Source organism: Ursus arctos, unplaced genomic scaffold, assembly GCF_023065955.2.
Source record: "Ursus arctos isolate Adak ecotype North America unplaced genomic scaffold, UrsArc2.0 scaffold_5, whole genome shotgun sequence".
Lineage (NCBI taxonomy): Eukaryota > Metazoa > Chordata > Mammalia > Carnivora > Ursidae > Ursus > Ursus arctos.
The window spans coordinates 52,964,320-52,989,823 of NW_026623067.1; the positions used below are offsets into that span (position 1 = coordinate 52,964,320).

Here is a 25,504-nt window from a genome sequence, read left to right on the forward strand (position 1 = left end):
CTTTCCTCATTCTTTCAAGATTTTAGCTTCTGGGTCACTGTTACTCTCTGAAATACCGTTCCTGAAATAATTGTTGATTTCACTATCTTAAGTCACCAGTTCTTAAAATTTAGGTGTGTGTGCCCTGGATCCCTTTAGAAATCTAGTGGGGATGAAGCCTAGGGACTACTTCTCAGAATAATATTTTAAGTACAGAAAAAACACATAGGATTATAAAGATAACCATTGTAGTGAAATACCATTACCAAAGTATTTTTTAAAATGTAATATAAGAATGCATATGGCTTTTTCTAATATTTTAAATAAGTAGATTCGCAGTGAATCTAATAACTATCGCAATTTCACAATGGTGATTAACATAAATGATATTTTGAAGAACCTGCAAAACTGCAACATGATATGAAAATATATATAATTTCTACTGGGGGTCAGCTATTACTTTATTGGTTTGTTATCTGTATTCATAATTGAAGGAAATGTTAGATTTCAGTTAAGAATTAGTAAAGATTAAGATGTCATTTTTCCCTATTCCAGTTCACAAACCCCCTAGATTCCATTCATGGTCCCCAGGACTACTGACATAGATGTTTCCTTCAACCCCTGCCCTCTCAATCCCTTGCCCTGCTCTCCATAAATACTTTGTCGTTCGATTTACCTTAAGCTCATACCCACAATCAAATCCTAAAGTTCAGTATTTTCAATACTTGCAACCCTGCCAAAATCTCAATTTCAAGTATCCTATTCTTCTATCTTTCTAGGACTATCTCTCTAGTGCCCCAACTCTAAGAGACACTCCCCTTTTACACCCATGAGGACCTCGTGATTCTACCACTTTGTCATTATCCTCCACCTACTTCATTTCCTCACTTCCCTCCTAATCTATCTTCAGTTCCACCTTCAATTCCCTTGCCCTTTTCTCCCTTCACAGAATTTATTTGGCTAAACCACAACTCTGATCAAACCAGTTTTGCTCTTCTGGGCCTGCAGCCTTGCAGCTTCATTTAGCCAGAGAAAAATACATCGAGATGCTGACTAGTCTCACTTGAAATTCATAATCTCAACAGTGCCCTTAATGCTTCACGGCAATTACACTATGTTTCTTTAATACATTCAGTATCTTCTTCTCCTGGGTAAATATTCCACACTTTCTCATCTCCTCTTAATCCCCTAATAATTCATCTTGCCATCTTCCATTCCAATAAACATGGTAAAACCTCTCGCAAGCTCTTACAACACAAATACCTGCCTATCTGCACCTCACGATCATATAATCTCTTTTATTTTCTCTTATTATGGATGAACTTAAGAAATTTTCCTTTTCTGCATAATCATATCCATCTTATCAAACAGAACAAAACCTCCTCTGATCCTACTCTGTCTGTAGCAACTGATCATTTACGTTTTTAAAAGTCTTTAAAATAATTATCTATGCACTCTTTTCTCCCATTCCTTTTCAAACCTACTCCAGTCAGGTTTTTGCCTATTTTCCATATGCCACCATGACTTCAGCACTGCTTTTGTCAAGGTCACCAACAACATCCTCACTGGTAAATCCAATGGTCAGTTTTCCGTCCTCTTATTTTGACTTGGCAGCATTTCTCTCTTGAAATAAATGCTTCCATCTCTTAGCTTCTAGAATATCTGGTTTTCCTTCAAATTTCGTATCCCACTATTCTTTGCTGTCTCTTCAACATCTTTCTGACTCCCTAACCTCTTAGAGTGCCCAAGGGCTCAGTTCCTTAAACCTCTTCTTTTTTTAAACCTCTTCTTTATTCTCTTTATATTCCCTGACCCTGAGCAATTTCATATAATCTCTTGGCTTTAAAGGTCATCTATATATTGATGATTTCCAAATTTATAACTCCATGATTCATATCTCTCTCCTGAATTTCAGGCTTGCATATCCAATATCTTATACAACATATCAAGTTTAACAAACATATCAAGTTTAACATGTCCAACTGAACTTGAGATATACACCACCCCACAGTATGGTCCTCCTCCAGCTTTTTCATCTCAGTTAATGCCTGAGTCTTTCTCATCTGAACTCATGGCTGCTTTCTTCTTCTAGTTGCCCAGGCCTCAAGCTTGGAGTCGTCATTGATTTAATCCTGATTGTGTCCTCTAAAATTTGCCATCTGGCCTCCAGTTCTCTTTCTAACCTCACCTTCCATTACACTTCCTTTCTTTCACTGAGTTCCAGCCAGGGCAATCTTCTTGCTGTCCCCCAAATACTTTTAGATCACATCTTCATACTTTTCCAGGTGGAAATCCCACCCTTCAGATGTCAGCTTCTCTTCCTCATTTTCCGTAGGTCTTTACTCAATATTTTTTCCACCTTAGAACTTATCATTATCCAACGCACTGTGATTTTTATTTATTTATCTGATTGTGTATCTCCTCCACGAGAATGTAAGCTTTGTGATGACAGGAATTTCTATTTTGTTCACTGTTGTACTCCTAGCACCTATATCAGTACCTATTAAATGATAGGTACTTATAAGTATTTGGTGAATGGATGAGTGAAGAAGGGAAAATGTAGAAAGGCAACAGTGGATATGACTAAGAAATAAGAACAAAATGTAAAGAAAGGAATAATCAAAAAGGAAAATCTCTTGAAAATTAGAAGTATGACTGCTTGCAATTTTTAAATCAGTTGAAGGAAAAGAAAGCAAAATTGGAGAAATCTCATAGAACTCAGAACAATAAAGAAAAAGAAGGAAAAAGAGAAAGACAAGGGAAGTAAAGAACCAATTACAAAAGGCAGGGGGTGGGGAACAGGAAGAGAAAATTATTAAGGAAATAATTTTTTAAATTTCTCTAAGATGAAGGTGTGTCTTTGAATTAAAAGCATCCATTAAATATCAAATAAGGATAAGGAAAGAAGATTCACAGCTTACCACTTTATTATAAAATTCTTAAAACAGGAAGGATAAAGAGAAGATCATATCACTTTCATTGAGGAAAAATCTTAGGAAAGAAAAAGAAAAGAACAAGAAGTAGACTTCTATCTGCCACCCAAAATGAATCAATGCTAAGTTTTTAAAAAAATCTTTAAATCTTTCCCTATGATATAAAATCATACTCATAAATTCGATGCCACATATTTCCCTTTCCCAATTCCACCATCCATGGCTCTGAAGGAAAATGATTTTTGAAACCAGAATTCCCACATCCAACTAAATTATTAACCAAATATGAGGGCAGTAACTTTCAAATAGGTAAGGACTCAGAAATTTTACTTCTCAGACACAGTTTCTAACATAATTACTTGAAGATATTCTCCAATAAAAGTAGGATGTAAATTCAGAAAGAGGAAGATGTAGAACTAACTAGGAAAAAAGAATCCCAAGATGAGAGATGTACAATAGCTCAAGAAATTAACCAATAGATTGCAAGAAAAAAAAAATGCCTGTAACTTTCAAATAGGTAACTTTCAAATAGGTAAGGACTCAGAAATTTTACTTCTCAGACACAGTTTCTAACATAATTACTTGAAGATATTCTCCAATAAAAGTAGGATGTAAATTCAGAAAGAGGAAGATGTAGAACTAACTAGGAAAAAAGAATCCCAAGATGAGAGATGTACAATAGCTCAAGAAATTAACCAATAGATTGCAAGAAAAAAAAAATGCCTGCAAAGAAGAATGGAATATATTCCAATAAATAGATATAAAGACTAAGGAAATGGATAATACTGATCATTTGGTTAAAAAACAAACAAACAAAAAACACATTTTTTTCACAGTAAGGCAAAATAGCAGTAATTAGAAACTCCTGAAATACAAAACCTGGATAAGAAAGCCATGGTCCAAATATAAAGCAAACTAAAATGTGACATCATTTTGAACAACTGACAAACAGTAATATTAGGAAGTCCTTTCCTTTGAATGGGGCAAGGGTTACAATACCGAAACAATGGATGAGGAAATATGATTAGAAAACACTAATTACCTCTACAATGAAATTATTTTATATAGAAGAATTATAAACAGAATTGGTTAAAAGGGCCTTTGAGGGGCACCTGGTTGGTTCAATCGGTAGAGCATATGACTCTTGATCTCAGGTCGTGAGTTCAAGCCCCACATTGGGTGTGGAGCCTACTTAAAAAAGGTGAGGGGCACTTTGGAAAATGGGATTTTTAAGAATGTGTTTACGTATTATATTTGATTAAAAATGGAACATAAAACAAAATAAGAATAAAGGCAGGAGTTACTAAGTCTGATGGTCAAAAGTGTGATGAGGAACAGAATATTTACATAGTCTCAAAGTATCTGCTCACAAATTCCTTATTAGTTGCCAAGGAGAAAACAGTAACTTCAGTGGGCAAACCTGGCAGACCACATCTTAAGTAACCAAAGGTAGTCAACATGGGCCATGCAGTTTCAATAGGAAGCAAAGTAAAACAAAAAGGTGTTTACAAATAGAGGGAAAGAGAACAAGAGACAGAAAGTCTTAAGAAAGGGTAAAGAAGAGATGAGTGACATTCTGCTATCCCCTTAGGTGTAGAAGAGTGTCCATTTTCAACCTTATCCTCTCTTTTGACTCATCAAACAACATCTTTCACAAATTTCATGGCCACTTAATGATTCTCAAATTACTTGTTCCCAGAATTAAATTCTTTTTTAAATTTCAGAGCTGTATTTCCCAAATGCCATCTAGACATCTTTAATCCTATTTCTTTAGATTCCTCACGTTTACTATATCATATTCCTCTCCAATCCAGGATTCCAGTGTCATTCCCTTTCTTAAAATTCATATACCTGTCATCTAAAAGAGAAACCTTGGCCATCTTCGGTTACTTTCTCTCCTTCATCCTACACCCAGTTCAATTCTATCTCAATTTTTAATTATTATATACCTACTATGTACTATATGTCTTCTTAGATACCAGGGAAGAAAAAATTAATAAGACACAAATCCTGTAAATTTTCTCACCAAAATGTGGTTTAAATTCATTATTTGCTGTGCATTGCCAGCGCCGCAGTCCTTGTATGGGCCTTCATTATCTCCTACGTGTCCTAACTCACCTTCACATCCCCATCACTCTCTGCCCTCATGTCTCACAATGGAATTAGTTTCTGTTGTTGCTTTTTTCTCTTTTTTCCCCCTCATCTCATGGTTCATTTCACCATGCTGTTAAAACTACCAATGGTATAATTAGTGTTAATGCCAAACTTAGACAGCAGTGTTGATGACTAGGAACAGTATTTTTCTATCATATTTAATAGCAAGTGTTTTTTAATAGATGAGAAGTTTCAAAACAGATTAACTTTGGATAATTTATTCTTATTCAAAAAAATCTGTTGTACATGTAAAGCCTAACCCTGTTTACAGAGAAACTAGCAATAAATTTACTCAATTCATTCTACAAGTAATATAGGGTTCTAAAAATTGTTCTTTGAAGAGTCAATGCAAACATTACCAAAGGGCTATCAAAAGCAAAAGCAGCAGAAATAACAAAATTTAGACTGTTATCTTCCTTACTTAACCCATCTCTCTATATATCATTAACGTGAGGAAAGACATTTACATTGTGAATTTACTTCTCCATCAGAAACTAAAAATTATAACATCTACTTACCAACCCAATACAGTTGCTTAAAGCCACTTTAGTTGTACTACGTTGATCTTGCAAGTATCCTGTGTAATGACAGTTGTCTAAAAAATCATGTTTCCACTGGGGTCCATCTTTCCCCCAATATTCTACTGTAAAATGTTTGGACACAAAATCTGTGTTGAGAGTCAAGTTTAGGTGAAAGTGCTTGCCATAGGCGGAAAGTTTAAAAAATAACTTAGATACTGCCTGCTGTGGATCGATAGGGTCCATACTCCGTCTTCTCCTGGAGTGTTTATCATTTTTCACAGTAAAGCTGAGAAAAGCTCCATTTTGATCAACCCTTATTGGAATAGTTAGCTGGTAGTGTTCTAGATAAGTCAGGAATTCCTCTTTGTAATCACAAGGCAGAGAATCCAGAAAAAACACATGGAAGAAAAGAAAATTTAACAGAACAAAGAAGTAGCAGTATAAACAACAAAAACTATATCAGCATCATTATATGTAGGTATGAACAAAAACTGTTATATTAAACAAAATAAAGCTTAAAATCAAATGATGAATTAAGTTCCAATTATTCCTCAAAATAGCATTATTTTAAAATTAGTGTGAAAGACTATTTTTCTTTTTTATATTTATTTTTTATTGGATTCTAAAAGCTAAATTCTTGTAGGAAATATGAATATTTTATAGTGAAATAAAAAACAGTGAAAAGTACACATACTTAAAATAATAGAATTTAGCTCAGATAAATTATGTTTGTTAAAGTTATCCAAAGGAGTTAATGTCGAATTTCTACAGCCTTGTACAAATACTTTTTAAATCATCAGTTGGAATGGAAAATACAGAAGCCACTTTGGAAAACGGTCTGGCAGTTCCTCAGAAGGTTGAACATGGAACTACCATCTGACCCAGCAATTCCACTCCTAGGTATTTACCTGAGAGAAATGAAAACACATAGCCACACAAAAAGTTGTACATGACTATTCATAGCAGCATTATTCATAACAGCCAAAATGGAGAAATAATCTGAATGTTCATCAACTGATGAATGAATAAATAAAATGTGGTATATTCACACAATGGAATATCATTCTATACAGAACTGATACATATATGACATGAATGAAACTTCATAATAACTGCCTTCATTATTAAAGTTAATTATCTAACATTCTAAAAACATTATGCTAAGTGAAAGGAATCAATCACAAAAGACCACATATTATATGATTCCTTTTATAGGAAATATTCAGAATAGGAAAATCTCAAGACAGAAGTAGATTAAGGCTGTTTAGGGTGGGGTAGAGAGTGGTTTGGAGAGAATGTGGGAGTGACTGTTAATGGGCACAGGATTTCTTTTGGGGTGTTGAAATATTCTAAAATTGATTGTGGTGATCATTGCATAACTCTGCAAATATACTATAAACCATTGAATTGTGCACTTTAAATTGGTAAATTATATCATATGTTTATTGTATCTCAATAAAGCTGTTAAAAAAACATTAGACTGACAAAAAATTTAGAGGATTATTACACATATTTTCCTCATTTAGGTATACTTAATATTTCCAATCTACCTTCTTAACCACATCTTCCTTTAGTGAGGTTTACCACTAAAGGAAACCAAATGTCTGTCCATTGCCTCACTGTCTATACATGGAGTTCACCCACAAAAATAAACTCCCAGGAGAGTATAACCAAATAGAAATAAATTAAAAGACAGTATTTATTTCACTTCTTATAAATAAGAGTTTATACTAAATGCTACAGCTTTATTAATAAACTTTGAGAGTCACATTTTATACATACAGATTTCTAGACATATACATCAATGTATAAAAGCCTTGAAAATCCACACCAAAAAAATTATTGGTTAATATACATTCATGGGAGGGCAATCAAAAAGGTAATTTAATAAATCTATAAGGATTGGACATGTCCATGGAAAACAAAATGTCATTCACTCCAGGGACCCTGGTTAAGATCTTTTCTATGATATAACGTTCAATTCTATGGGGCACCTGGTTTCAATTCTATGGTGGCTCAGTCAGTTTAGCTTCTGCCTTTGGCTCACGTCATGATCCCAGAGTCCTGGGATCAAATCCCCCCATCAGGTTTCCTGCTCAGTGGGGAGCCTGCCTCTCCCTCTCCTCCTAGCTTGTGCTCTCTGTTACTATCTCTGTCTCTTTCTCTCTCAAATAAACAAATAAAATCTTAAAAATAAATAAATAAATAAAGTTCAATTCCATGGATTCAAATTAGGGACCCATGGATTAGAGTTTGAAAAGTTGAACTTCCTACCACTCTTACTCTTTTACTCAGATTCTAGTTCTTATATCAGAATTCTTAAGTTTGGAAAGTATTTTTTTCACTAAGGGTCCATATTAGAGGGATCTTGTATCAGAATATGTCTAGTTTCTTGTTCTTCTATAGCATAAACCCCTGGATTCCTTTTGAACATGACCTTGCCTGTAACCCTTAGCAACAAATGAGCTTATTAAAGTTTAGGATTCAAAAGAAGAGGAGGTCTGGGTCTATCATCTTCTAAGAAAGACCAGTCAACTTTAAAATACACTAGATGTTAAATACTAGTATAATAAGTTAGACTACTTAGAGCCCTCAAGATTTATGAAACTAGCACTGAATTGATGCAGTGGGCCTCCACTCCTATCACTACATATCCCAGCGAAAATGTTCACCCAAACTAAATATTCAGAATCTTTTCTCATCAAATTAATAGCAATATTTTTTTGTCACTTTCAAAAGCAGGACTCCTACCTTGAGAACTGTATGAAAGCCTGTGGTCACTATGAAATTCCGATGAAGCCATGATGAGGCTCAAAATCCAGGTCAACGTCTTCCACAAAATTTCCATAATTTAGAAAACTGGATGATTTTTTTGGAGGGCTACCTATGTGCTAGAGAGTCAATACCATACCAAAATCGAAGCATAACAATTTTATTTCTTTAAAATTTCTTGCAAATTAATTATTAGATGTTCCACTGTTTAACAGGTACTTTTTTCCAACATTCCATACTTTCTTCTATATCTGGATTCATTTTTTCAATCCAAAAGGAAAAAAAAAGAATGATGGTAAAATTTTCATAAGCAAAGCATTTGGCTGATTAGTAACTAAAATACGGCCATTTTTTAACCTAGAAAAACAAAAAAAAATTATGTTAAACGAAAAATATTTTGTAGGGACAGAACTATATTGCTGAATGCTTGCCAAAAGACAAAGACTACAAAATGATTTAAGATAGCTAAATTAGACTGTTGTTGTTCTTTATAGTCTAAATAAACATTCACAAGACTAAACAATCAGAAACCTAAATGGTAAGCAGGATAATGCCAGACCTACTTAATAATCAAAGAAAGAATCTGAAGTGGAATCATAAAAATTTTTTTTTAAAACTTTGAAGAAAACAATGTGTGGGTACAGTGACTAACTTTCTTTCGATAAAATAAAAGGTAGAGTGACTTCACAATCAAAATTCATTTTATGTAAGGGATAAACAGTATATGATCCCATTCCTTAATGTGCTTTTTAGAAGACTCATATTCAAGATTGATTTGTTGCTTTATGAGGCACTTATTACTTCTTTTTAGAGTATATCCACAAGTACACAGTGACATTTAGCAGCTGTCTGTGAACACTCAGACACTAGCACAAACTAAACTTCTAAAAATTTAAACCATATTTACTGTAACCCTTGATTTTATCTGTAAGTCTTATATGACTTAAAAAGCAAAACATATGAGACACTTTCAACTATCTAGAATGTAACTGAAAATAAAAGAAATTCATTTCTGAAAAGAAAAGAATTATTAAAAATTCATTTCAGGTATCACAACAGATTTCCTGTCCTATCTCATGTACTTTCTCTTCGACTCACAACCTCACGCACAGTCCATGAATTTACATTTCATACAGAATGCCAGTATATGTGACTACCTGATTTCCCAGCACATAGTACTTTAGAAAAAGAAAAGAGCAAAGGAACTAAGAAACTACGTCACTAACAGCACAAAACTGAAAAAAAGAAAGACAAACTAAAAATTAGCTGTAGAATCCCAAAGTAATACAGTTTGGGGTAGAGGCAAAGGGTCCTTAAATAGTTTGACAGTTCCTATTGTATTATAAATCAATATCTGATATTCAAAATAGTGCTTGAGTCAGGAACAAAAGATTAAATTGCTTTTAATAAGATAACTTACTACTAAAATAGAGAAGTACACAAAAAGTACTAGAAAGATCTTCATCCCACATTCCTAATGTATGGGATTATATAATGAATGTTACATATATGTTGGTCAAAAAAATGAGTAAATGAATGAATAAATAGTGATTAAAAGAAAATCACTGTAGGCATATAAAAGGATACTTGTTGTTAGTTGGAAAATTAATTTATGTAGAAAACTTCATTCCCTATGGTGCTAGAAATATTGCTTATAACAACATATAAAACAAGCACAACCATTTAAAACTTCTTCTATCCAAAAACTAATTCATTAATCAACAAATATGCTTTACTAGTTCTTAAAATGCTGTTATAACAACATGAGGATACAGAAAAGATTAACACAATCCTTGCCCTTTGGGAGTTCATAATCTAAGCAACAAAGAAAAAAATTCAAGGCAGACTGACATTTGCCAAAATAAAGTTATGAAAAGGCATTGAGGACATCAGATGAGGAAAATGACTTCTGAGTCAGAGAAGGATGGCTCAAGAAAAGCTTATTTAAAAAGTGGCATTTGAGATAGGCCCTGGAAGAGGAACCCAATTTCACAATTCATATTGATGGGGGCAATCATTGCAAATTAAAGAAATAGATTCTACAAAGTCTAGATGGCAAGAAAAAAATGGAAAATCATTTTATTAATAATAGTAAGTTTGGTTCCTATGGAGAAGATTATCAGGTAATATCTAGAAAGTTAGTTTAAGGTCAGACCAAAAATGAAGAGAACTTTAAATATATGTTACTTCTTTTAGTATTCACAATGATCTTATAAAGTAGGTATTATTGCCCCTATGTCAGGCAGCCTCTGAGATGGCCCCAATGAGCCTGCCTCCCGATATTCACACTTTTGCATAATTCCGTTCCCTTGAGTAATTTGAGAAATGTTACCAATAAAATGTCGAGAAAATATCACTCCAATGATTAGATTATAAAAATTCTGACTTCTATCTTACTAGTAGACTCTCTTCCTTTTGGCTTTGATGAAGCAATCTGTCATATGGAAGGGCTTACATGACAAGCAACTAAGAGCAGCCTTCAGATAACCACTAGCAAGGAACTAAGGCCCTCAATATAATGGCCTCTGACAAACCGAACCCTGCCCACAAATATGTGAGTTTAGAAGCAGATCCCTCCCCAGTCGAGCCTTCTTTGGTGACCCAAGCCCTTGCCAACATCTTGACTGCAGCCTCATAAAAGACCCAGAAGCACAGGACATAGCCACGCCATGCCCAGTTTCCTGAATCGGAGAACTGTGAGATAATACATGTGTGTTTTAAGCCACTAAATTCATGGTGACTTTTTTTTTTTTTTTTTGCAAGAATTGATAATAATACAGCTCCCAATTTACAGATGAGGCATTTGAAGCTCCTAAAGTTCAGACAGCTAGAAAATAGCAGAGACAAGAGTCATACAGAAGGCTATCTGGCTCTAAAGTCTAAATTCTTTCTACCATATCATACTACCAGTTTAAGGCACTCTAACTTAAATATTCAATAGTAGTCCCATGTAACCACTGCCAAATAATATATTCATAATAAATGGCATAAATTAATGTGAATAGTTTTAAGCAACTATACACACAATAATTGTTTCATCTCAAAATTATTTCTACAATGATTTAGGCAAGACATATGCTTACTCAGGCAAAAATCTATAAAGAGATTAAGTCATGCCATTAGTCAATAACAGTAAAGAAAAGAATCCAGTTATCTTTATTCCTAACCTACTTACATACAGTGTCCATATTCCAAACCTTCCCATGAGATATAAAAGTGTAACTGTCACTTCATAAACAAGATTCACTCTTCAGATCGCTTGAGTATTTTGCATAGTAATGTCTGACATTAAATGAGTCCTTCATATACCTTAATCTTCCTCTGAAGAAGAACATATAATTAACACATTTGAGTTCATTTTCTAATGGTGATGTATTTGTATGACTCCTTCATCCTTTTTTCTTATTTTCCTGGGCTCTGAAACTAATGACAAACTTCAAGTTGTCTGGGTTTAGGGAAGAACCATTTTCCCCTTAAGAAATTTCCTGCTCTTCAGTTTTGCAACCTTCACTCTTACAATTATTACCACTGTCCAGTAAACGCCCAAGTTAAGTAAGCCAGTAGCATTGAGAGAAAAAGTAATATGTAACTACTTGGCCAGAAGTAGACTAACATTTGATTTAAGGACTTGTAGTAAAAAGCGGCACTGATGCAGAATAGAAAGAGCAGGAGCTTTAAAGTTAAACCAAACTTGTTTCCACCACTAGATACGGTATCTGGCACATGGGCACTCAATAAATTTGAGTTTCTTTCTCCTTTCTCACACCCTCCCTCATTCCCCATTTTTTTCTCAATCCTCCGGTGCCAGTGAAGGAACTTCAATAATAAGTAAATGAGTTGGCTCAAGTCAACTAAAATCAGCAACTAACATATCAACCTCTCTTAGTTACCTACACAATAAAAATGAATAGTTAACCTACTTTCTGACACTTGCTGGAGAGGTTAATCTGGATATTACAAAGAAATATGTATAAACACTGACTTTTTCAAATATAGTTTCCATAATTCAAACTAACATTAAAATACTGCATAATTGTCCATAAATCATAATGTATTAACTCTTTATGTTGTATAGATGAAGCATTATTACGTTGTGGAAAGGACAAAGGCTTTGAGTCCTGGCTTGACTCCAAGTTACTTAACCTCTCTGGATGTGTTTCCTCATCAATAAAACCAGGATAATGGTATCTACCTTACAAAGACTTGCTGATTAAATAAGATTACACATGATGTAAAGTTTCCGCACCCTTCACTTTAATGGCTAAGGAAATATTAGCCCCCTCTCCTCTTCATCTTACTCATCACTTTTCAAAGGCCTTCCTTCAAAAATAGTTTCATGTTCCTCCTTACCCCCAAAATGTGGAATAGTTAAATACAATGATAGGAATCAATCAATAACATTGTATTGTCTTTTAGAGCAAATAATAATTTAGGTCATGATAACTGGGCTTACAAATATTTTAAATTTGAAAACTTCCATTTTACTTTGATTTCACATATGCTTTTTTCCCTAATACAAATGTACCAGCCAGTAAAGTTAAGGGATCATTTACCTGCTTGCATGGATCAAAGGTACACTGGCTAAGTGGAAATAAGATCAGACAACTTGCTCTACAGTCGCTGCCTCAGTAGTCTCCTTAGTTGAAGGGCTTTTACTTGTCTTTTTCCTCTATCATCTTTACTTCCCACTCAAGTGATTTGGGAGTAACCAAGGTAATAATTTCCTCTCATGAACTATTATTATGGAGCTAAAGAACATGTATAACATCCTACTCAACTTCTTTCATCCATCTTAACTCTGGTTGTTTATTTTAAGGCTGATTTGGTCTTCACAGAGGAAGCAACGATACTGTGCTCCCTTCATGTATTTAACTTTTATACGTGAAAATTAACTTCTCATTTCATTTGCCATTTATTCTCTCGACAAACATTTAGTGTCACCTACTATATGCCAAGAACACTACTAGGCTGTAAGCACAAAGGTTTCCAGATCATTTATAAACTTTGTGAGATTAGTGTCCCAAGGTGCAATTGAAAACACTCAAAACTCACCTATCAAGAAGACCAAATGAGCCCAAAGTAAAAATACAAAATATCATTCAAGCCCCAAATTACATATAGTCCCAAACTGTTTTTTCCAGATGGCAAGTGTAAAACATTATCTGTATTATAACTTCTCTCCTGAAAAGCAGAAACACCTTTTTCTTCTGAGGCTATTACAAAATGTTGATAATCAACTGTCTTTTGGTAGAACCAAGAGAACTATCCAACTCTTCTGCCTTTCCTACTTCCCCCAAGAAGGTGCTATTAACTTTCTTAATATGTTAACTCTCTTTATTTTCTCATAAAAGTCACACACAGGGTAGGATTTGGCATAGAGGCCCATCCTAAACCACTAGTAGCTACTAGTGGTTGCTAAGGAAATGAAGAGGAAGTGGTAAGAGTAGACAAGAGTAGAAATTAATCTTATACATACTGGCCCAGACATGAAAAGTATTAAAATATTTCAGGTCTTGAGGTTAGAGGTTTTTCCCCTTGAGCATCACAAAAATATTAGTACCACAACATAGATTTCATTTGCTGCCATTTGTGGCAGATGAATGAATTTGATTTGTTTGAAATCAAGTTATTTGCCTCTATATGCTATTCTACAAAAATCCAAAACATCAATGATCACATTTAAGCACGAAATTAATATAAACCAGAACTGCAGTTACCACTTTGGTGAAACACAGGAAAACAATTATTTCCAAAATTAATATTCCCAATTTCCTTCAACTACACCAGTTTTATGTTACATTTCTTTCCCTGTCATGAATTTAAAAAACTGTCATTCCTACATTTTGATCTAATCAACATAAGCTTAAAAAAGGAAAGAAAAGAAAATTACCACAACAAATTTGAATATAAAAGAATATGTTGAAATCACACTCCAGTGTCTTTTTAAAAGTTCCAAGCAATGGTTCAGTTTCCCCTTTCCTCCTCCGTTCTGCAATTCCCGCCCCCCCCCCATCCTACTTCGCCCAGACAGAGGGTAACAGTCTGAGCTGCCCTGGTTGAGTTGATCCTAAAGTTAACATTCAGCAGCCCATTTCCAGACAGCAGCGCTAAATCTATTTGGATAAAACGCGTGTGACCCAGACAGTTGGCATTTGGCCCAAACGCGTTGCACCGGCAGCTCAAATAAAAACAAGAGTAAGAAACTCACTCTCTTGTTCCCTCTCAGTGCGCTTTTTCACTCTCTTTGCCTCTAGTACAACAAGGAAAGAAATTACCAAAGACAGGAATTGTAGTACACATTATCAGAAGGCAGCTTTCCAAACACCCCTCCAGCACTCCAACTGCCCCCCCAATCCCTGAACTTTGATCCCATATACCATATATACAGACATACTCAGATATTCAAGGCTCCGGAGGGTTATGAGTCTAGCACGTCGTCCCAAGTGGCCAAAAGTAAATCAAAAACACACGCTTCCATCTCTTTGATTAGCCTATTAAAAGCTTAACATATCCTAGAGCATCGGGGCTATAGCTAGCACATTAATTCTGCCCTCTGAGCCTAGGCATAAAATATGCACTTGTCTGACTACTTAAGACACTGACATGAAACCATAAAATGCAGAAGGTTTTTCTTTAAGAAAACTAGAAATCAGTTTAAAATACACATCATTATTACTTTCCCAATTAGTATCTGGTGATTAGTTAAAAGACCACAATAATCATAATCAAGTCATATTTCACAAAACATGTCTATTCGTATAATGAACGTGTATTTTTGCATCATAAAATACTTGCAAGACACAGATTTCTCCAGCCCCCCTCCACTAGTCTGGAGTTAAAAAGATTTCTATCTGTAAAATGAGTTCAGTCAAGCTCACTCATTGCCATTAAAAACACACACACACGCACACGCACACATACACACACACACAGAAAAAGTTTTCTACGCGTTATTCGGAAGACAAGCAAAGCACAAGTTTTAATTAAAAAAAAAGCAAAAACGGTTTCATTGAATATTGTTAAGTCTTCCTTACCGTTTTCATCTTCAAATTCTGATAAAAAGTAAGTTTCAAACAATAGAGATTGCACTGGACGACTCACGTACTCTCTCTCCTCACTTTTTTTTTTTTTCTGCCCCCCCTTTGCAAAGCCACAGCAGTCAGTTAGTTACTTATTCTGCAGCCAGAATAAAACCCTACAGTCTGGCTAAACCGGGCTTTAGAGAACGGACTTTCCGATTTGGCAATAAAAGAGATGCCATCAACACATCAGGCTATCATCCTGAGATGCTGCCTTTGCAAACCCCCTCTCTCTCTCGACCCCCCCTCTCCAAAAAAAGGAAAGGAAAAAAAGAAAGGAAGGAAGGGGAAAAAAGGCTTATTGGGGGTGGAAGTGGTGCCCTCTCTTCCTGGACAGCTTAGTGCCTTTGCTATGCAAATAACATGTGAAGAGCATCAAAAGGTATCAAGAGAAAAGAAGACAAGAGGAGCAGGAAGGGCAGCAAAGTTTTGTTGAAGTAGCCCTAGATCTCACTACCGGCCCCCAGCCAACTTGAATTGCAGCAGGAGAAAATTTTGGCAGCTTTTCCTCGGAGGCAGAGCACACTGACGTCAGTCTGCAGATGTGCCGGGCTGCGTCGGGTGCGCATGTGTCCTGGGTCGTCACGTGGAGGGGGAGGGGAGGTAGAGGTACAATCAGGGTAACCAACTACCAGCCATTCAGAAGGGCTTAGACAATGTCAACTTTTCCACCCTGTGAATGAGAGAAATTCTGGCCCTTCTAAACTCAGTCCCCTACCCCACTCCGCCTCTTTTTCTTCCTCCTCCTCTTTTTAGAAATTCTAGCCTGGTTTGTGATTAGTTGTTTCTTGGAAAAAGGAAGGGGGAGGGAGAGGATGAATGACTTTAGATGAATTAATGTCACTGTTAAGATCTCTGGTGTCCTTCTCCGTGTACTTTTCTAAGTCCACACAACAAAAATATTAAAAGTTGCACATAAAGTGTCTTTGAGGAAACTTAGAGCAAACTTAGATCAGTGGCAGATTTCAAGACTCAGTAGCTACATGTGCATAAAATGCCTGTGTTTTTTCAATATACCTCCACAAGTAAAATTGCCACCAACAGGGAGAGTAGACTAAAGTAAACTAAGACCAGCACATTTTCCATCTGATTACGGACTTCAGGTTATGTGGGGCTTTAAAAGAAGAAGAAAGAAAAAAAAAAGTGGGGGAGGAGGAGCGGGGGAAGAGAGAGAAGCTTGCATTATTTCCAGATGAGGGTGAGACTGGATGGCGTTTTAAAGTGCAACCGGGGAAGGCTACAAGTGGAGTGTATTTTTTTAAGTCAGTACATTGAATGAAACCTCAATGACTGTCCAAATGAAAATAAATCCAAAGTCAGACCCCCAAAAAAGGGAGCAAAAAACAGGAACCCTGCTGCGATCTCAAGATAAACAAACAAAACCTCAAAACTGGTTCTTCAAGCTTCCCAATCCCACCGTCCCACCCTCTCTCCCACCCCCACACCTCCGTACACACCAGCTGCCAGTCCACACTTTAAAGGATAAAACACCACTACAACGTAGCACTTTCACTTTCATTTGCTGGGAGAGAGCCACTGGCATTAAACTGGGGAAATGCCCAAATATGTTTTCCATGTCCTAAGCAAGCAAACAAAGTCTGGCACACAAATCGGAAACAGGAAAAAATGTGAAAAAAGCTCAGGACAAATGTTGCCTTTCAGCGGTGTAATCTGCTGCATCATTTATCTGTCTCTATGGTTGAGTGTAGGGTAGGGAGAGGTTTAAGAGTTTCCGAAGCTGAGGTGGGGGGGGGGAGGGGGGCGGGGTATTGACGCCTTGAAATTCCAGTCGGTAGTTAACGCCAAGTCAATTTCCGATGGCCAGAACCAGAAAGGGGAATTGGACCGGAGGGAAGGGGGTGGGGAAGAGGACCTTTCTGAATACCCGCTCTTAAGTTTCAAGCTTCTGCTAACATTATTGCTCATTTGACATATTTTTTTTTCTTCCTACACCGGAGGTAGTAGGTGTAATTCTTCTGGTGAATACATGAATAGTTGGCTAAAAGAAGGCATGAATCAGACAGAGAACGTCCAAGAATACAGTTATTTCCATTCTTTTCCTGAGGGTTGAAGGGGAAAACTTTTGTCTATGGTCTATAGTCCTCATCTTGACCTTAATCAGTAGTATTTGGCTCAGTGCCATTTAAAACTAGAAATACGTCCTGTGGTTGGCATTGACAGTTTTAAATAAGGAGGATTCATATGGAGATAGATGATATATGATTGATAGACAGATAGATGTATTTGCATTAAAATACATGGATGACCAATCTCCTAGCAATAATTGTAAACACAAAAAAATAAGTAAGAAGAGTGGGCACAGAGCTGTTTTTGCATGAAACGACCCTTTAAATAGTTGTGAACTTTATCCTTAATTTTAAAAAACTGGTATTAGATAGATACAGCCAGCACAGGAAACTAAAGTTAAGGTGTAAGCAGTATCATCTCTACAAGTTACCTGAAAAGCTTTACTCTCAACTAAGACAAACTCCCCTAGGAAGTATCAACATTGTAAAGGAAAGGAGCTTATTCAATGAGAAGTGGACATTGGCTAATTACTTATTCAAACAGTGCCATCCTGCGTCTAAAAAGAGTAATGAAAATTTCCAAAAGATTCCTTTCCTCCAAACGACTGAGTTAAGAAAAAACGGTATGAATAAGGTAGAAACATTATTAGCATTAGAAATGAAGTGTCAATTTAGCCTTATATTGTGTGTGTGTACATTTAACTGCACTACAGAAAATTCAAACACTTAAGTAAGGAGAGAAATAGTATAATGAACCCCAAAATATATATAATCCAGCTTTAACAGGTGTCAACACATGATCAATTTTTTCCATTATTTGCTCCACTCCACTGGATTATCTTGAAGCCAACCCCAGATAACATTTCATTGCAACCATTAAATATTTACCTATGTTTCTAAACTATAAAGACAAAAAAATAATAACCACTACTATATCACTATTACTCTTAAAACATTAACTTACACCTAAAAAAAAGCTTTGCTAGCAGTCTCCAGAAGCATTAATAAACCAAAGTACACAGAGCCCTTTTAGGAATGGAATAAATGGAAAATTGGGAGAGGAAGGAATGTGTATGTATGTATGCACAAATGTCTGTCTGTATGTATGTATTTCAGAGATTGAAAAAAAAAGAAGCAAAGACAGAAGAGTTTGAGAGCCCAAGGATAAGGACAGAGGAACTTTAGAAGTAAGAACAGACTTTTAACTTGCAATTTTTAATGTGTTAGCATGTAAATTAGATTTAATTATTTTATTTTTATTTTTAACTTAGATTTTAGGCAGTTAACATACAGTGCGATATTGGTTTCTGGAGTAGAATTCAGTGATTCATCACTTACATACAATACCCAGTGCTCATAACAAGTGCCCTCCTTAATTCCCATCACCCATCTAGCCCATCCCCTACCCACCTCCCTCCAGCAACCTTCATTTTGTTCTCTATTGTTAAAAGTCTCTTATGGCTTGTTTCCCTCTCTCCTGTTTTCCTTTTCCCCCTTCCCATATGTTCATCTGTTTTCTTTCTTAAATTTCACATATGAGTGAGATCACATGGTATTTGTCTTTCTTTGACTGACTTCTTTCACTTAGCATAATACACTCGAGTTCCATTCATGTCGTGGCAAATGGCAAGATTTCATTCTTTTTAATGGCTGAGTAATGTCCCACTGGATGGATGGATATATATATATATCTCACATCTTCTTTATCCATTCATCAGTAGATGGACATAGATTTAATTTTTTTAGTTAAAAACCAAGGCATTTCTTAAAATTAGACTGTTTACTTGTATTTTCAGAAAATGACATGAATTCGGATTTCATGCTGGCTTGGAATTACTAAATTGGATTAAATCTATAAATGTCAACATGAATAAATTATGTTGAAACACTGCAATGGCATATGTTGATTCAAACTGGGATAGGATGTACATAATATGGTTCAAGTTATACAAACTTAATACCACAGCAAATGTATATCCCAAACTTACAACAGCATTCACAGGAAGAACATACAGTTTCTTGAAGATCATAGTTACCTGGGGGAGAGAGAAAAGAACAGGATTAAGGAGGAGCACCAAGTGGCATCAACTAAATCTATAAAATTTATTTGAAAAACAAAACAACTGGAATTATCATAAAATGTTAATATGTTAATTCAAGATATAGAATATACATATTATTTTCATCTCTGTATTGTGGGAATAATTTACAATTTTACAAAAAGAAAGAAAGATTACTTTTTTTTTTAAGATTTTATTTATTTATTTGAGAGAGAGAGCACAGGCAGCAGGGTCGGGGTAGGACAGAGAGACAGGAAGAAGCACACTCCCCGCAGGGAGCCCAACATAGGGCTCAATCCCAGGACCCGAATTCATAATCCAAGCCGAGGGCAGACACTTAACCGACTGAGCCACCCAGGAGCCCCAGGAAAGATTATTGTTATTTGTTATTAAAGTTAATCTGTCAATTTCAGAAATTTCATGATGCCAAAACAGTTTAAACTACTATTATTTACTTATTTATTTACTTTCCTTACTTACTTTTTTATTAGGGTATGAGATTAGTAGCAGAAAGGAAAAAACATATTGAAAAGAAAAGGTTGAATATAATTAATGGTTTATAACCATACTATACAAAGAATATCTAACATTCAAAATGGAAATGAAGCCAAAGCATACCACTGAGATAAAAACAAAACCCCCAATACTCTAATAACAATTAACATTGTACAAAGGGCTAAGAAGTATAAAAATATAAGTTTCCTTTTCTCAATAAATTCACAAATTGGAAAATAAGATTAAAATGTGATAAGGGAAAATGCAATCAGTTACATAATTTAGTGATATATACTGTCAATGCTTTGTGCTCCAAATGAGAGAGAACCCAGTGAGGTCTAAATAAGGATTTTTCTGACATCCATGTTGCCAGTCTGCTGGTCAATTTTGTGGTTCTTCCTTGAACTCCCAGCAACATTCAATTCAATTGATCACTCCCAACTTCTGGAAATGTTGTATTTTCTTCCCTTGGGTTCTGTCACACCATACTCTTCTAGTTTTCCTACTACCCCGATGGTCCTTCCTCCTTCTCTTCTCAGTTACTAAATATTAAAATGCCTAGGAGTGAGTCCTGATACCCATTCTATTCTTTATCGACTGATTTTTCCTTTACTTAATGTATGCTTTCCAGGGACTTTATAGACCATTTATATGCTAATGCTTTTTAAAGATTTATTTTTTTATTTGAGAGAGAGAGAGAGTGAGCAGAGGGATGGGTAGAGGGAGAGAAGCAGACTCCCTGATGAGTGTGGAGCCCAAATCAGGGCTCAGTCCCATGATCCTGAGATCATGACCTGAGCTGAAATCAAGAGTTAGATGCTTAAACGACTGAGCCACCCAGCGCCCCATATGCCAATGACTCATACCTAAATGAACTTCATGTGACATAAACAGAATTCAACATGTTTGTCTGTTTTTTTCCATTTTCCAATTCACCAACTCTGGCCAGTATGGCTTTTTCAGTCCACTTTTCAGTTTATTAACATGTGTTCTACATACAGTTTCTTGAAGATCTACATATAATGTGCAAAGTTCTACATATAACTTGCAAAGTTTTGGTGGGAGAAATACGGGAAGAAATACGGGAAGTGTGTCTATTTCATCTTAGAAACCAGAATTCCTCTCTGCTATGATCCGAATGTTTGTGTTCCTCTTAAAATTCCCATGTTGAAATCGTAAAGCCCAATATGATGGTATTAGGAGGTAGAGCTTTTGGGAGATAGTTAGGTCAAGAGGGTAGAACCCTCATAAATGGAATTAGTGTTCTTATAAAAGAGACTTACAGATATCCCTTGCCCCTTTCACCATGTGAGGACATAATGAAAAGGTATTGACATGAACCACAAAGAAGACCCTCACCTGATCATGCTGGCACCCTGATATCAAATTTCCAGCCTCCAGAACTGTGACAAAAAAAAAAATTCTGTTGTTTCTAAGTACCCAGTGTGGTATTTTGTTAGAGCAGCCTGAACAGACCAAGACTCTCTTCTTTATTGTTAAAACATTTTTAAAATATTTATTCTCTATTGTGAAGTGTCTCTTAAGTCTTTTTACCAGTATAATTTTTAGCTGGGATAAATGTCATCTATTTATTGATTTTGAGAGTATTCTTTATACATTTCAGATTTGAGTTCCTTGTTGGATATAGATACTGTAAATACTTTCTCGCATTCTATGCAATGCCTTCTAACTCTTTAAAGGAACTTACAGTTTTTCTACACAGAAATTCCTAATTCTAACATAGCCCATGTTAACTTTTTTTTCTCTTACTAGTTTAAGGCTCTTTATAAAGTTTCTTTATTACATTCAACCGTCCTGAAGCAAAAACAATCCTTTGTTCTGCTGCCATTAGATAATAAGAATACATATCATGCTCCAGTCAAAATGAACATGTTATACCCTAAATAAGCAAGAGGGAAATCCAGCTCTGCCTTCAAAAAAACCTTGAGTATTTCCCATTAATTAACTTCCTACCAAAAGATTATTCTATACTCCTGATGCCTAAAGGTACAGCACAACTTACGTGCATTTAGTATATGGTAATGATGTAGAAAAATTGATATTTTTTTCCACCATGAACATGCTAATGCAAACTTGGAAACCTTGTAGAGATTTTTCTTTTAAACATAGGCTGTATTTTTTATTTGAATAACCAGATGTTCCAAAGTGGATATCCTTGCAACATCTTTTCCAGAAACATTTTCTTTCTACGTGTCTTCCTTTCATAACTAATATTAAAATTTGTGTGCTTTCTTTTATCCCCCACCCTCCTCCTAAGTTAGCTTCTCTTCTTCTTGAACTCTGTTCGCTAACAGTTCTTTTAGGGACAGTATGCGGCCAGAAAGGTTTTCAGTTTTCATGTCAGAAAATTTGTTTTGTCCTCATTCTTGAATAATAGTTTAGCCAGTTATGGAATTCTAGGCTGATGGCCTTTTTACCCCTCAGCATCAGTATCTTTTATTGCAGATTGTTGCAGATCAAAGATAAGATTGTTATTTCTATTTTACTAATCTATCTTTTCGCTTTACTATCTTTGAAAACTCTTTCTCCTTGATGTTTTGCAGTTTCACTAAACTATTTCATGGTGTGGTTTTACCTTTATTTATCTTGCACAGTATTCCGTGAATATATTTTTCTGAGGATTTCTGTTGTTCTGCATATTGAAAAATTTTCCACTATTATCTATTCAAATATTTTACTTATTCATCATTCTCTCTATTCTTTTTTTTTTTTTTTAAGATTTTATTTATTTATTTGATAGAGAGCTCAGCAGGGACAGCAGGCAGAGGGAGAAGCAGGCTCCCCACCAAGCAAAGAGCCCGATGCAGGGCTTGATTCCAGGCCCTGGGATCATGACCTGATTGAAGGCAGACACTTAACCGACTTAGCCACCCACATGCCTCCCTTCACTATTCCTTGAGAACTTCTGTGTTGGTGGAGTTCCTCAACTTGTCCTCTTTATCCCTTATTTGCTCTTCATAATTTTTATCTTTCTGGGTGAATTCTTCAAATTATCTTTATTGATTTCTTCACTTGATCTTAGCCAAAAGGCCGAGAAGCGATTATCTTTATTGATTTCTTAAATCAAACTCTGACTTGATCCAGATAAGAGTTTATCTCATTTGTAGAAATATAAATTACCACATTTAATCAGATATGGGACTTGTAATTAGTTCCTTCTCATAACCAAATGTTTTCATTTGTTCCTATTTTTGTTACAATTTTCTAGCCTTATTTATTTATTTATTTATTATTTATTTATTTATTTTTAAAGATTTTCTTTATTTGTCAGAGAGAGAGAGTGAACACAAGCAGGGGCAGCAGCTGACAGAGGGAGAAGCAGGCTCCCCACAGAGCAGGGAGCCCGATGGGGGACTCAATCCCAGGACCCCAGGATCATGACCTGAGCCGAAGGCAGACACTTAACTGACTGAGCCACCCAGGCATCCTCGTACCCCTTTTAAGATGGAAGAAATTTATGTTTTCAAACAACCTCAAAATATACATTTTAAGTCTTCATCAGATAATCCATAAACTTAATTTCATTGAAAGTGAATGTTCCTTTTGTGGGATGTTGCTACCAGGTAGGATACCTACAGTTTCAAGTAACATAAAAAATCTGTCTCAATTTACTTAACCAGAAGGAGAATTTATTACATATCATGTTCCCTAGTAAAGCACCTCTAGGGTCAACTAATTCACCAGCTCAATAACATTATCAGAATTTGTTCTCTCTCTTTTGCGAATCTGCCATACTAAATATGCCAGATTTGTCCATGGCAGCTCTCCTTATGGTTACAAAATGGCTAAAGAGTTCCAGATGTTCCATGCAGACCCAATAACATCCACCGTTAGAAAAGAAGTCATCTCCTCTTGTATATTTTTTTAACAACAAAAAAAAATCTATCCCTAAAGTTCCTCGGAAGACATATATATTAAGTCAAGATTGCACCAAACGTATTTCTAAATAAATCACGAAGAAGGGGATTCAGACAACCATGTTTGGTTTAGCTAAATACATGGCTGTGTAGACAACAGTGGATTATCCAAACGAATTCAGTTCCCTTACAAAGCTGGAAGATCAGAGGCAAAAAACAAAATATGCTGCCCTGGCTATCTTTGCATTAAATTCTTTCACTGATTTAAAAATTTGCTGTCCATGGTCATTTTACTAGGAAAACTGTTATGTTTATGGTTTGCCATTTTTATTCATTTCCTCCTCCTCTATTTTGACGCCTTTTTACCTAGTAGTTTTAAAATTGCTTTAGTTTCTCCCAATCCCAAGTCCATAACCAGTTATTATGGTGTTTAAACATTTCCATGATAAAATTATGTATTACTATATAATAAAATAATCCAAAAGTTAATGGCTTAAAACAATAAACATTTATTTTCTCACCATTTCAGTGTTTCAGAAATTCAGAAGCAATTTAGCTGAATAATTCTGGCTCAGGGTCTCTCAAGAGGTTGGAGTCAAGATTTTGGCCAGGGTTAGTTATCTGAAGGCTGAAAGTGGTTCACATACACAGCTGACAGAGTGGTGCTTTGTTGGCAGGAGACCTGTTTCTGCTCCTGTGTGCCTCAACACAAACTGAGGGTTCTCGTATCATGGTGTCAAGCTTCTTCCAGAGCTCAGCAATCCAAATGAGTTCAAGACAGAAGATACAGGAGTACCTGGATGACGCAGTTGGTTCACTGTCTGACTCTTGGTTTTGGCTCGGGTTGGGATCTCAGAGTCATAAGATCGAGCCCCGAGTCGGGCTCTGTGCTCAGCGCAGAATCTGCTTGAGATTCTCTCTCCCTCTCCCTCTGCCCCTTCTGCTCATGCTCTCTCTCTCTCAAATAAATAAATAAATCTTATATTCTACTGGTCACAAAAACCAATGCTGACACATGTGGAGGTGGGGCCACCCAAGGACATGAATATCAGCAGAGAAGGATCATTGATCTTGGAAACTGGCTATTACATCCATCTGAAGAACAATGGGTATTTAACATACCCCACTTATTTTCTGGTCCTAACACTGTATCTGTGCATCTTTGCCTCTTTCACCTTGCTAGGTTCATAGCGTGTTATAAGCCTCCGTAGTCTTTGTTTTAGATCTCCTTTCACAAGGTTTTGGCTGCGAAGAGACTCACTCAAGACCTTAGCTTCAATCACATGCCTCAATTCTAGTCCTCCTTCTCATAGGGAGAAGTTTTAATACTCCTTTCCAGGAAAGAATCTAATTCTCATATTTACTAAGTGCTTCTAAACCAAGAGGCAAATACGACAATGGCATCATTTCTACTCACAGCTACTTTTCTTCTGATTTCTTATCCACTAATGTTTATCTAGTTTTTAAGTCTTTCTACCTATTTTTTCTTGTTTTCTCTTTTAAATTTTATCAATACTAAAGGTTATAATAAAGAGTACACCAATGTGAGAATTCATTCTTATCACTTTGAAGTCTTATTTTTTTAGCTTTTTATTTTAAACTAATT

General features: G+C 35.7%; 1 protein-coding gene across 2 annotated transcripts in view; it reads right to left on the reverse strand.

Annotated features, from left to right (window-relative positions):
* The window catches only part of ADAMTS6 (ADAM metallopeptidase with thrombospondin type 1 motif 6), a 290,690-nt gene extending 274,560 nt beyond the window's left edge, over positions 1-16,130 (reverse strand). The window contains exons 1-3 of one of the 2 annotated variants that reach the window (XM_057307195.1): positions 15,394-16,130; positions 8,339-8,716; positions 5,585-5,949 (exon numbers count right to left, since the gene is read on the reverse strand). In XM_057307195.1, coding sequence (XP_057163178.1) covers positions 5,585-5,949; positions 8,339-8,435 — 462 coding nt within the window. In that variant the 5' untranslated portion in view covers positions 8,436-8,716; positions 15,394-16,130. The remainder of the gene's footprint in view (positions 1-5,584; positions 5,950-8,338; positions 8,717-15,393) is intronic. The other variant, XM_026498893.4, reaches the window with a different exon arrangement.
* Positions 16,131-25,504: the final 9,374 nt, after the last annotated feature.